Below are 13,606 nucleotides of genomic sequence, written 5' to 3' on the forward strand. Positions count from 1 at the left end.
CACGAGGAGACACCACGCTAATGGCGGCCCATTAGGGCTAATGGAAATGCGTGTTATCTGCGCCCGTCACCCCTGCACAGAGCAGGAACCGCCGAGCGGGCTTGGGGATAACGAGTTCCCACACTGGGGTTTGATTCCCTGCGATGTGCGAAGGCCTTTGCTAGGCGGCGGGTGCAGCTCTCCCCCGGGACCCCCCGTGGCTGGCTGCCCCCCGGCTCCTCCAGCCTGGCCGTGGTGACAGGGCCGGCAGAGGCTCGGGGATGCTGAAGGGAGCCGCCAGCTCTGCCCGTTCGGGCCCTGCCAGCCCCCGCGGCAGGCAGGGCGCAGTCCCGACAAGCTTTGCCCAGGCTCTGCTCCTGCCTAGCAGAGCCATGGGTCCTGCCCGCTTCTGGGCCTCGGCTGGGCTCTGGGCCTCCTCCTCTGGCACAGCAAAGCCTGGGCTGCGTCGGTGAGGGCGAGTGCCAGAGGAACATCCCACCACTGCAGCGGGGCACGAGACAAAACCAAGCCCAAGCCAGGAGCAGAGACCAGCGTCCCTGCTGCCAACTCGGTGCTTCGCCAAGCGCCCGCTGCCCTCCCACCACACGCACCCCCTGCCACCCGAGGCACCCCCGAAGCAGCGTGCACAGAGCCAAGGTTTGGAAACAGACATCTGCAGCCAAAGCGCGACTCATTAGCACTCGATACAGACCGTTAAACCCTCGCCACGCGGCCTTGCTGCCTCGGCAGCTCTGCTGGGAGCCAGCTGAAGCTGCGTGTGCCTTGCGGGGAGCGAAGTGCTGAGTCCAGCTCTGCCCAACCCTTCATCTGGAGCAGCGATGCTGGGCAGGCCCACGGGGGTGATGGCTGTGCCCCCAGCAAGGGCTGCTGCCCTCCGCCGCTCCTTGTCAGCCAGCAACATGGTAGGAAAATACAGAGCAAGAAGCTGGGTGTGGGAAAACGACTGTCTTGCTCCCATTTGAAGATCAGCACCCGCTGCTTTGCCGTAGCGGGCAGCAGGCACCTGAGCCGTCCCCACCCCTTCGGTCCCCCCACAACAGGATGGGGCAGGCAGGGATACGTTCACAGAAGTCCAGTTTAAGACATTTTTATTCCTCTGCATGTTACACTTAGTGTTTAAGAAAATACAGGATCCCTTTTGACATTCATACATTTTTACAGGGGAAAAATAGGTTTCTCTACGAGGGTGGTTATTAAGCTTGGGCATTCTCAGGCTGACTTCAGGAGGTCCTCGCTCCCCTTGGCTGCCACGCCAACCCCCTCCTGAGCAGCACTGCCCCAGTGCCCAGAGGCCAGGCCTGCAGAGCAGGACTCTGTCATCGCCCCAAGCTAGGGGAAAAAAAACAAACCCAAAATACAGTGCCCAGTGTTTCCAGTTCCACTTCCCAATAGCTCCTACACTGGATACTGCAAAGGAAGAGCTGGGGACAGGGAGCGACCAGACTGCACACAAGAATATCTAAGAGACCCACGTTAGCGTGTGTGACTGTCTGTAACAGGGCAGCAGGTTAATCCCGTTTGCTAGAAACCTAGAGGAAATATAAATAAGGGTTCCCCACACTCGTGCATAGTCACAAACAGCTACTGGACACCAGGCTCACGCTGCCTTGAGTGCTGCCACGTGGAGAGGGAGGGCAGCGAGGCAGAGCTACTATGAAGCTCAAGGCAAGAAATCCACACGCTTCACGAACAGAGCGCGCCTGCCCACGCACAGCCCCTCTGCTCGGGGCCCCGGGGCAGCGCTGCGAGAGGCGGAAAGCGGCAGCTCTCGCTTGGCAGGACACTTCTTTGCGCTGTGTCCGGGCCAAAGGCTTCCTAAGGGCAGTGTCACTCATGGGGTTGTTACTTCTAGGCTGCCACAGTGTGCAAGAAATTCAGATTGAAACGTCACTATAGAAAGCAGATTGAAAAAAGCAGCTGCTGGGGTAAGACCTCTATGACCCTAGGTGGGCTGCTACCCAGAGGCAAAGCTGAGGGCCAGGAGGGAGTGAAAGGCTCACTAGACGAGGCGTTGGACTGCGAGCGAGCTACCCCCCCTTGGCAGGGCTGCAGCACAGTGGCACTAGCAGCAGAAAACAGAACAGATGTTACGAAAGCTTCTTCCAAGCACCAGCAGACTCCACTTGGTCACTGCAGGGAGAGATGCACATGGACAAGTAGTGGTACTCTAAGGCAAAGGCCTTTCTCTTCGAGACCTCGGGACACCAGCGCAGCGAACCGCAGCCCCTGCCCTGGCTGCCAAGTCCCCCGCAAGCTCTCTGCCCTTCCCGCTAACACCAGCTGCCCAGGTACCTCCCGCCCGAGGCCGGCAGGCAAACCACGCCAGCGCCCACCCCACTCCGACCACCCCCGGGCACCGCACGCCCTGCCTGCTGCTGGCGTCTCTGAAGGGCCGGTGAAGGCTGTCCCAGCCTTAGGCCTCGCGTGGAGGGGTATAAGGTATGAGCTGTACTGGGAGGGAATGGGGAGAAAGTGTCAATAGGAGACATCATCGATCCAAGTGGTTCAAACTCCAGTCCAAGCTGAGGGGCGGTTAGCTGGTACCGGGAGAGATTTCTGGGAACTCCTTATAAATCTCCAAGATGATCAGTTTGTCCATCTGGCACTGCTGGCTCTCCTCCTCCTCGCCCAGGATGCGCTGCAGGATGCCCTGCAGGTCGGAGAGGCGGTGCTGGTGCTGCAGATAGGGCGTGGAGCGGATGATGGCGTGCATCAGAGACAGATACTCCATCCTCAGCTGCCAAGTGGGAGGGGAGACAAAACACAGAGCACAATGAAAGATTTAAAATGAGATAAACAAGCATGCCAGCCTCCATTACAGCATGAGCGCAGGAACAGCTGCTGCTGCACCACCAGCCAGAGCACGACTCCAGAGGCACCTGCTTTTCCTTAAGGCTCATTAGCAGCTACGGAAAATTCGGCTTTTCCCACAGCAACCCAGTGCTGCTCTCCACCCGCTCTCAAACATGTGCACATCCCCTGCCTCTTGCAATACCAAAACAGAGAGATCCCTCCTCTGCTACTCACAGAGGGTCCCTGTTCCCAGAGGTCCCTGGACAGAACGGTGCAGACCACAAGAAGCCTGGCAGATCTTTCTTCAAATGTGCCCTTCTACTGCTGTGTGCTGGGCAGGATAAATCCCCGCTTCCTCCTCAGCCCCCAGGGTTGATCTGAGCACCCAAAAATGTTGTTTCCACCCCAGGACTCCACTCCTGCCTGCACCAGCAGGCCTCTCGGAGGTCCAGGAGAAACACCATTGTTTTGGGACTGTGCTCCCTTCCCCAGTGCCTATGGGTTACTGCGAGCACCTTGTCTCCTGGGGAGAGATCAGCAATCTGTCGCACCAGGATGTCTATCAGGACCATCATGTCCGTGTGGTAGAAGATGCTGGCCGTATCCTTGCTGGCAAAGACGTCCTGCAGAAACTTCAGCACTGAGTGCGGTGGCTGAGGCTGGTGCTTGAAGATACAAACTGGATCATCTGGGGGAGGCAGAGAGACTGTGCTAAGCCACACGCTCCCCGCTGCCCTGCTCCTCCACCTCCAGCGCTCAGCCCGTCGTCAGGCCTGCAGGCTTTGAGCGGAGGCTGCCCCTGGCCTCGGCCACCCGCTCCCTGCCTGCGGCGAGCCTTTGTGCCCGCAGACCTCAGCCCCTTGCACAAAGCTGCGCAGTCAGGATGGCAGCTCTGCAGGGTACCAAGCCGAGACCAAACTCATTAGCATTAGCATTAATCATTGTTTATGTTTCACCTACCATGCCAGGTGAGAGCTCATTAGCACAATGCCTCTCAGTGCCCCCCCTTTTTGCTCAACAGCTACCTCTCATTTTTTCCCTGGTTTATAAAGTCTGGTCTAATGACCCCTCTGAAAAGTCCTTCAGAACCTGTACCAGAAACAAGCTTTCACCAAGGAGACCAGGCTAGTACCATCCCAGAAGCAAGAAAAGAAACACTTCTAACTTTAAATAGGCCACCACATTCTGTTTTCTTCCAAAACACGTCCCTGCAGACCCCAAGAGGGGCTCCGGGACACTGCAGCCCCCCTCAGCAATTGTCAGGAAGGCAGGCAAAAAAAGAAGTATCTTCATTATGTTGTGGCCCCCCCTCTTTCTTCCCCCAGCCCCTCACAGTAAGGTGATCCCTGCAGGGAATCTGGCAGGGAAAGGGCTAAACAAAGGCTTTGGGAGGAGGCCAGACAGAAGAACACTGAGATGCCGGCTGCCCTCAAACTGATACAGTGTGGAGACAGTGATTTGCAACTCCAAAGAGAACTAAAGCCGGAGTAAGATGAGCTGCAAGCATCACAGGATGAGTTATTTACCAGCAAATCAACAAAATGAATCTCAGGCAGCAAAGCCCCCGTGCTCCAGAAGGTATTAGAAAGCACAATAGTGGCACGCAGCTCAGGCAGACATATCTGGCACTGCTCTTCCTGCGGAGATCTCCAGCTTTCTAGCAATCTGCTTTGCAAAAGCTCTACACGTACAGTGGATTTCACTCTACACCTGGAGCAGACAAAGCTAACTCTCTGCCTGCGAGGCTGAAATGGGAAGTTCCACTCTAAGCAGCATTTCGGAAGGCAAGACCTCCCTCCGGATCCGTCCCCCGGGGCAGATGATTGCCAGCACAGGCTGAGGTTTGTGTGCCAGCGCTGATGGTGCCTTGTCTGTCCAAGGACACAAGGACCAGCATTCCTCCCAGAGAAGAGCTTGCCTACATTGCACTCGGCCACGCCGCGACCTGGGGCTGATCCGACCCAGAAGTACATGGAAATGGCAGCCCAGCGGCCTCTCCTCTCTTCCTAGACGCCATCAACACCACTTTATTCTCCGTGCAGCTCCATCCCCAGCAATGCAGCCTGTCACCCTCACCAACGCACCAGGAAGCTACACATCCTGCCTGAGCCAACAGCTCCTCAGCTGCCCGCATCCCCGACAGATCCCACCCCGACACATCCCACCTCTTAACGAGCACCGGGCTCATCTCACCGAGCCACCATTAGCTGCACCCCCTGCCAGGCACCTAACAGTGCCGCAAACACTTACCTCCTCTGTTCAGCAGCAGCAGCAGCTTTTCTGTGAAAGTCTTGACATTTGAGTGCTTGCTTATTGTAGTCATGATCACACTGTGTTCTGGAACTAAGGAAGAAACCTGTTCAGCACATCCCTTTGTTTCCTGAAGACCACGGTAATAAAAAAAAAAATAGTGGAGGGCTCCTATTTTGCACAAGTGCTCTGGGGAGCTTTGGGGAACCACAGTCTGTCAGGGCTATGAGAAGTTTCAGCCCCAGAGTGGGTGGGCAGGGAGAGGGACAGTGAAATAAATGCAGAAACAACGCATGAAACACTTAGGACTTTGTGCTTACTACAAGCATCTGATTCACATGTGGGCTCCAGTCCTGCCAGCCCAAACACCTTGCAAAGGCTTTGTGTTGTCAAACATTACCTCTGCTCCCAACCCTCTGAAGCCAACGGCTCCACTCTCTGGTATCTTCATAGTTCGTGCCAGCAGTGCCTAGCTGGAATTCATTGCCTTGCAAGGGCTCATACGAAGGGATGACCAGGTGCCATGTCAGAAGGAAAAAGTTCTTCCCAGCACTCGGCTCTGGGCTGTGCAAGGATAGGGGCTGAAGACTTCTAGGAAGTGTCTCCTAGCCTGCTTTGGGGGTGATCTGTCGTCGCTAAAATATGTTGACCCTAGCAGACCTTGTGCACGTGTGTGAGTGTGCACACTCCAAAGCATCCGAACAGCACAGTGTGGCTACTTCTGTGGCACAGGGCTGGCAACCCTATAATATCTCACAGGCTGAAAAGCGCTTTAGGATCTTTACATTGAAGGGCATCGATATAATATGCTTTTAGGACAGTTTTTTGAATTAATGCTGCACCACTGAACTGTACGATGAATCTTTCAGACAGAGGAATAAAAATTCAATCCACTAATAAGCAACCTGAACATCATTTAACATGTTCTTAGCATCAGAGAACAAGTCACTGCTCTCGGCTACACCCCCGGTGGGCAATAATCCCCCAGAAACACACAGCCCATCATGCATTATTGCCTAATTACTGCAGCCAGAAACTATATGGGTAGGCATGAGAAGGGGTAATGAACGAAAGCAGCAGAGACCATACTTAATCAGTCTTTATGCAGTCACCTTTCACATGAAATTAGAAACTTTCACATAAATGTTAATGAAGCACAACTCAAAATAACAGGTAAATTACTGGACACGTCCTTGCTGCTTTATCCTCCTCTCTCTCCACGAAGCCAAGAATAAAGCCATGAAGCAGAACACGAGCAAGGAATTAACTACAGACAATTGGAGCAACAGGAGATTTTGGGATAAGGAGTGGCCTTTCTTAGCAGGACCTGGAACTACTCTCCAATCTTCCAACAACAGGCTTCAAAACTCACAGGCAGTGAGTTGGACTAGATGACCCACAGAGGTCCCTTCCAACCCCTATTATTCTGTGATTCTGTGATTCTCTAGGGACCAGACATGCTGTCTGCTCTGGTGGAGCTCAGCAGGGGAGGGAGGACAGAGACTGAGGGCACTCAGAGCGAACGCAGCTCAGGCCAGCACTGGAGAACCCCACTCACGTTCTGCAAGTGCAGCCCAGCAACTGCTTTGACCCAGGCGGTGTGGAAGTACAGAGAGAAATCTGCTGGGCTTCACAGAGCTGCTGTGCCCCAGAGGGTCAGCTGGTTGGACATGGCTGCTTAGACTGTTTCTTCCTCCAGGTTTTTGCGCAGTGTTTAAACACAGTGTATTGCCGGAGGCTAGGGGAGCTGCAGAGGGTATCACAGCACCATGAAGGCCCAGCGAGATTCTCCCTCCCCATTGCTCACGCCTCACTCCAGACCACTGAAATCCTGCCAAGGCAGAGCAGCACCAAACTGACCTGGAATGTGGAGATTGAAGGCCAGAAGGACGTTGACAAATAAGTCAGGCAGCTGGTCGGTGGCGTCCGAGGGCAGACCATCCTCAATCACATCCAGCAGGAACTGCACAAACTGAGAGTTGAGATGTTCTGCGCAAGGAGAAAGAGGGGCACTTACAGCACAGTGAAAATAAACCAAGCAACAAGGGACCACACAAGCCACTTCTCTGTGCTTTTATCCTTAAAAACCATTAGCGGAGTGCCAGTGTCAGCCTTCAGGGAATTAACAACCCTGCAAGTGGACTAGACAGACCCCTGAAGTGCCTGTGTGCAAGAGAAGTGGCTCAGAACATTCCACAGTGCAAACGAACACTGAAAGTTGGTCCCCCACTTGCAATTTTTTAGAGTAAACAAAACACCAAATCCTGCTCTAGTTGCTGTTGCAGCATCACTGCCACCAATGAAGGCCTCAAGTAGGAAGAGATTTGTGCTCTTCACCACTGGTTTAATCCATCTATTTAAAAAAAAAGTAATCATCCAGATCATTAGTAATAACCCATTTTTCAATTTACCTATTAGAAGAGCTCAGGAGCTCAAGCAAATAAGTCCACCTGCAGGAAATAATTGCCAGGGTTACACAAAGAGAGAAAAGCAGGAGGTGTGGAGTCTCATTCCACAGTCTCTACTGCAGCAACCTAGATCCTGTATGTGTTTACCGGGGTGTTAAGGTGAAGGTGCCGAGGAGTTGCTTATAAAAATCTCTACTGCATTTCTAGGAAAACTGAGCCCAGAGTTTCCCAGGTAGGGGGAACACCACAGGGCCTGGGGAAGAAGCAGGCAGGCAGGGCTTTCCAGGATGAAGACTGGAATGAAAGGACAGAGGATAAAACAGACAGATCTGGCACATTTGTACTTTTTAATTGACTACAGTACCCTTAATCATCTCTGCTTTCCCTAAGAGCTTACAACACACAGGGCTGCACCATCCTGTTCGAAGGGAGAGCAGGAAAAGGCCACATCATGCAGCTGACAGCTTTAGTGGGCGTTCACGGAGTGATCCAGGCTCTCAGCCTCCTCTGCAGACAGAGCATCTCCGAGACAAGAGGTGCCTGCTTTCACACAGGGCAGTGGTAAAACAAAACGTGGCTTAGTGACGGGCAAATCCACCTCTTCTGCAGCATGGCATCAGTCCTCCACTGCCCTAATCCCGATCTGCACTGCTCTCCCTGGAAATCTGGCATCTCAGCCCAGTGTTTCAGCAGCCAGGCTCTACTGATAAAGAGCAGACCCTGCTCTTGCCCTGCTCATGCTGGGCTTTCCCCACCTTGGCCACCACGAAAGGTCCCTTCCCTGTGTCTGCTGGCATGCCCCAGATGTCCCACCACCAGCTCTGCTACCCTGCCAAGCCATAAGCAGAAGCTACTCTTACCATAGTGATGATACGGCAGGGGCTCCCCCATGGAGAACATCATTGCCAGCACCAGTGCAGAGTAGCACATCTTTTGATGATCTGCAAGACAAAGGTCCTGCCATTAGTTCTTCTGAGGATGTGGGACACTGTTCCCGAGCTGCAGCTGGGAAGTCATACATTTCATACAGACATTTAACACCGATTAGACTGCTCCTTGTTCCTGGTTTTATTGAGCTATAAGGGTGTTTTTCCCCCTGTTTAAGCACACCACACGCCTTCTGTGCCATGCATTTCCAAAGCAATTTAAAAATAATCATGGCAAGAATTCTCAATCTTTTTCCCCTACGCTTAAGAGGATCTGGGCAAACTTGATCTGAATAATTAAAAACCTCCCCTGCACAGTCCCAGGACACATCCCATAGTTATGCAACTACTGAACCCAGAAAAAGCATCCATCTGGCCACCTTGAAATGCCGCCTGTTCCAACCAACACCACCCCCGGACAGCTATGCTGCTTGTTACCGTCTCCGCACTGCTCTACTTTCGCTACCTCAGCTCTGCCTGGAGGTACAAAAGGTCTCTGGGGAGACCAGATCCCTGCTCGTGACTCAGGCTGTGCATTTGCCCACCTCCCCGGCCACACGTGTCTCCAGCATTGATGTCCCACAGCCTGCCAGTCCACCACAATTTTCCCTGGCAGCAGCTATACCCGAATGCTCCAGAGAACCACAGCCGGTGCCTTTCCTTAATTTTAATTAATGGATACACCTCAAATGATATTTGCAGAAGAAAAAAAAGCCATGGAATAGGATCTGTATCATCATCAAATGTAGCCTCCATTAAGTTCAACAAGTCTGAAGATGGTAGGAAAAGCAGTATTATTTTTATAAAGTAGGTTACCACACATACTGGCTAACTAAAGTTCAGCTATATCTGCCACAAACAGCCTAGGGGCACTGGTTACAAGGAAACTGAGGGTGTATTTATAAAAAACTGACCAAAGGTACTTTTTATTAGAGAAGGAAAAAATCCCTTCAACGTATGATGCTTCTCCCAACAGTACTGCTTCCCTGCACGACATGCGCTGGTTCCAGTCCCCCCTCCAAACCCTTTAACACATTTCACTTCTCTATGCACAAATCAATCCATCTCCAAGCACCTGCACCCTGCAGTTTGGTTTTGACTGCACAGGCTGATGCCTTCACTGTCACCACATACTCCTGGACTTAGCCAAAGGACTTGCAACACTTGGCAGCTCTCAGATTTACTGTTAGCACGGGAGAAAAAAACGCTAGCAAATCATTCCAGCCTCGTGTCCCTGGAAAGTCAGCTCTATAAACAAAGAACATGTAGACTTTGTCAGAGCTCCACGAGATGTCTGAGTTTTCAAACAGCAATACATTGAGTGAAAATAGATCATTGGGGGCTTAACCAGAGATACTACAGCATTAACAAGATTAAGAGTCTGTAGGAGAGCACTCTATACTATGTGGTAGCAAAGGAAAGCTGGAAACTCCTGTTACTCTTGGTAAACAGAGACGGAGGATATTCACTGACTTAAATGTAATTCATACTTATGTAAGCAGCTCTCAGCTATGAGTGTAAGTGATGCCAAAGCTCACTGTAGCAGAAAAAGAATCTGACACACTGCTTCATTTTTATATCCGTGGCTTCAGGAGCTGGGTATCAGAGGCAGGATTCTGCGGTAGGTAGACATAGGGATCTGCTGTTCCCATGCTCCTAGTAAAGCTTTCACGAATAAAACATTTTCTCTCATCACGTCAGGAACAATGAAATAACGATCTGAGAACCAGAAGCCAATGATAAGCATGTGGTTGTAGCAAATATGGAGGAAGAGACTAATTAGAGATGGGACAAGGGAGGGTAGCTTTACACATCCTTGGCCCATCTGCCATGAACTGATGTCCATTCATCTTGGCTGACAGCAGACTCCACTACTAGGTGGCAAATCCTGTCGTATTTGCCTAAGGATGCCAAAACCAGTCAGAAAGCTGAACTCAGGACAAATCCAGATTAACCCGGTGTACTTGTTCAGCACAGACTCTACAAGTTTTTGGAGTGCCCCAGCTGCAGCAAGACTCATCCAAGATTCACCACACTGAAAAACAAAGTAATTGCCAGTCAAAGCAACGTTTCCTTCCAGAGCAGTACCAGTGGCTGCAAGACAGTAAATAGCATTAACGCAACTCTCCTGAGGCAGAGGGACTCTGCTGATGACAGACTGATAAGCATCACAAGTTGTCGTGAAGGGCAGGAGAGAGGCGGCTGTTTGCCCACCAACCTGCATTTCTGCAGCCTGCTGAGGTGCTGGTAAGAAAGCTGCTATTACGTATCAAAGGTATTTCTCAGAGGCCTTTGAACACCTTGCTTCCAACCTCTGAACACAGCAGTGCAACATCCGGGCACTGGAAGCAGACACAACGGTCCACAACTGAAGTGAAAAGAGCCCGACAGCTTACTCACATGTACACTGAGGTGCAACAAGGAAGAAAGTCATGATTACAGACCGGATTATCCCTGTCTGTTTTCTTTGGAATTGTTCTGGCTAATTCTGCCTCACTGTGGCTTATTATAAGCTCTTCTAACACTGGTAGATGTGCAGGCCAGCTGCAGCCGAGGGGAGTGGCTGTCCAGAAGCAGTAAGACCCAAGCATCTGGCAGAAGAACTGGCCAGCAGCCAGCACGTCTGCACCAGCCCCAGGGTAAAGTGCCTTCTCATCAAAGGCACCCAGCATCCACGCACAGAGCTTCTGCCTCGGCTGCTCTTCAGTAACAAGCCAGGAGGGATCCCACAGAGCTGCTGCTGCCAGTTCAACGCTCCCCAGTCGTTTACTGCTGGCACTGATTGCTCTGGCCCCTGCCATCCGCAGAAGGGATTAGCTATTCCACAGTATGCTGCGGATCAGCTGCTATTCCCCAGTTTTTAGTACCAAAATAAGCTCAAGTCATTCTAGGATTCAAGGTCACATTTTCACACAAGGTACCGCTTGCCATTTGCTGGCAGGATATGGAGCAGTAAGCACCAGCATGGCAGGACGGAACTACTAATGCCCTAAAACACCTCTGAAGGACAGACTTGCTTGGATCAAGGATGGTTACTTCTCTGCAGCCCTGCTGTGAAGGCCAAGAGGGCTGAATGCCGCACAGACGACATCTGCGCAGGCGCCCACCATAAGCGTAGCACAAGGAAAGCAGCACAGGATCAGGACACCAATTTGGGAGGCTCCAGTAATCAAAGCGGTCTTGCCAGCAAAGGAAGAGCAGCTTTTCCCCCTTTGACTGTACTGCCTATGTATTGCAGCAAGGATGGACAAAAAACCCTCACCTTGAGATGAAGTTAGGGAAAGCAGAGATGCTGCAGAGCTGCAGGTTGGCAGTTTGGAGTCTGTAGCAGAGCCACTCTTCACTCCCTTTCACTGCAATGCTGTTTAGGTCCCAAAGCAGAGGTAACACTTGCTGGGAGATAGGCCTGCTTCAACCAGAAGTGCCATGTGGAGATCAGCCAAGGCATGCAGAAGTCACCTAGGTCCGAGCTTGATGCTCCATCATCTCAAGAGGCTGAGTTAGCTGTGCTATCTGGGGTGTCGCAGCCCCAGCAAAATGCCCTGGGCAGCAACGCTGCGGCCAGGCAAGGAGTAATGAGGGTGACCAGCCTGCCCTGCCTGCACAAAGGCAGCCTGGGGAACAGAGCAGGAGACTGAAGTCTGTCCGGGCATGGTGCAGAAGCTGCTCACCTGGAGACAGTCTTTATGAATTAGTGATGGATGGACGACAAAGTTTATTTTTGGCAGCACAAAATCAGGAGTAATGTTGCCACAGAAGCACAGTCATAGTCCCATAACCAAGTATTAATTGCTTCCTGGGCAGCAAAACCTCAGCCTAGAGAAGAAGCTTCTCATGCATAACCAGCTAAAACATCAACAGTGTGGCAAGTTCACTGTGCAGAATTGATAAGCAGTAGTAACACAAAGAGAAAGCATAGCCAACACCGGTGAAATGATCTCAAGTCCTGCATGACACCACCAGTGCTTTGCCCTGCCCCGAGCTGAAACACTGTTTCTCAGACACTCCCCACCTTTGACACGTCTGCACTTCAAAGCATCTAAGCAAAGACAAGCACAAAGCCTTCTGCAACAGGCTTGATTTTCACCTCTCATACCCCTTTCCAGATACCAGATTGGCCCCGTTACTCCTGTCCACCAGCGCTGCGTTAGCACAGTCTGTGGTGGGATGCTGGGGACAGAGATGTTTATTATGCACATCCAAGGTGGTCATCTTGGACATTTACTTGGCTCACATGAAATGGATGTGATGGTGCCTGTTCTGCGCAGACTTGTCAATTCCTACACAGTCTCATCACCAAATTCTACCTCTCCACAGCTCCAGGACACCCGTAGCAAACCAACAGGCTACGGACTGCAATGAGGACAGCAAGGCTCTGGACACTGAGACTCTTCAGATTTGATCCACATGGTCACTCAACAGCTACTTTAATTGTGGGTCATGATTAGCACAAAACAATGGATTTTCAATATCCCTTTAAGGGAAAAAGTAGTATATGCCACTGCCAGCACTGATGGCCTACAGGCTGACTTCAAAGTGGGGAGCAAAGCTGTGACCACCTAGGGCCAGGCATGCGTGAGGAGCTGGAAGGTAACGTCAGCAGAGCATTACTACATGTTCACCTCGTTCTTAGGCTCTTTCTCGGCATCTGCTCCTGGCTGCTGCGAGATAAAGGACACTGGGAGGGGTCTCCGGAGCTCTGATGGATAATGTTAGCAAAATCTGACTACACCACCACCTCCGAGCTTTTGAGCACATGGTGCTCCAAGGGCAGGAATGACATTCCTGTTGATAGCAGGGACAGGTTATCCTAACAAAGAGAGCAGGAGAACTAGAAGGAACGTGAGGGCAAGCCTGGGTATGGAAAGCAAAGAGCTGGGGAAAGCAGGCTGTGGCACTATCCTGCAGAGGATCAGGACTGCAACTTTGTTAACAGCACTACCACCTCCCTTGGTACAACGGCTGAGAGAAGGTCCTTCCCTTTAACCAGCCTACATCTCATCCACCAGCCAGAAACACTGCAAAGATCTGGTGTAGAGTGCTGAGAAAAACTGCCTGTAAGAAGCTGCAGAGATCTTCCTTGAGATCTGCAGGTGTCTATTGTCAGCATCATGAAACAAAACTGGAAGAGCTCAAAATATGCTTCAAGACATCTACAAGAAGTGATGCAGATCATTAATGGCATGTTCAAGAACTAGAGAGCCTTGCACCATTGGACTGAAACGTCCC

General features: G+C 51.7%; 1 protein-coding gene across 1 annotated transcript in view; it reads right to left on the reverse strand.

Annotated features, from left to right (window-relative positions):
• Positions 1-1,071: 1,071 nt before the first annotated feature.
• Positions 1,072-13,606, reverse strand: part of NCKIPSD (NCK interacting protein with SH3 domain) — a 54,553-nt gene continuing 42,018 nt past the window's right edge. The window contains exons 9-13 of the mRNA XM_075432667.1: positions 8,312-8,392; positions 6,904-7,032; positions 5,044-5,136; positions 3,309-3,481; positions 1,072-2,737 (exon numbers count right to left, since the gene is read on the reverse strand). Coding sequence (XP_075288782.1) covers positions 2,534-2,737; positions 3,309-3,481; positions 5,044-5,136; positions 6,904-7,032; positions 8,312-8,392 — 680 coding nt within the window. The 3' untranslated portion in view covers positions 1,072-2,533. The remainder of the gene's footprint in view (positions 2,738-3,308; positions 3,482-5,043; positions 5,137-6,903; positions 7,033-8,311; positions 8,393-13,606) is intronic.

This window comes from Opisthocomus hoazin, chromosome 11, assembly GCF_030867145.1.
Source record: "Opisthocomus hoazin isolate bOpiHoa1 chromosome 11, bOpiHoa1.hap1, whole genome shotgun sequence".
Classification (NCBI taxonomy): Eukaryota; Metazoa; Chordata; class Aves; order Opisthocomiformes; family Opisthocomidae; genus Opisthocomus; species Opisthocomus hoazin.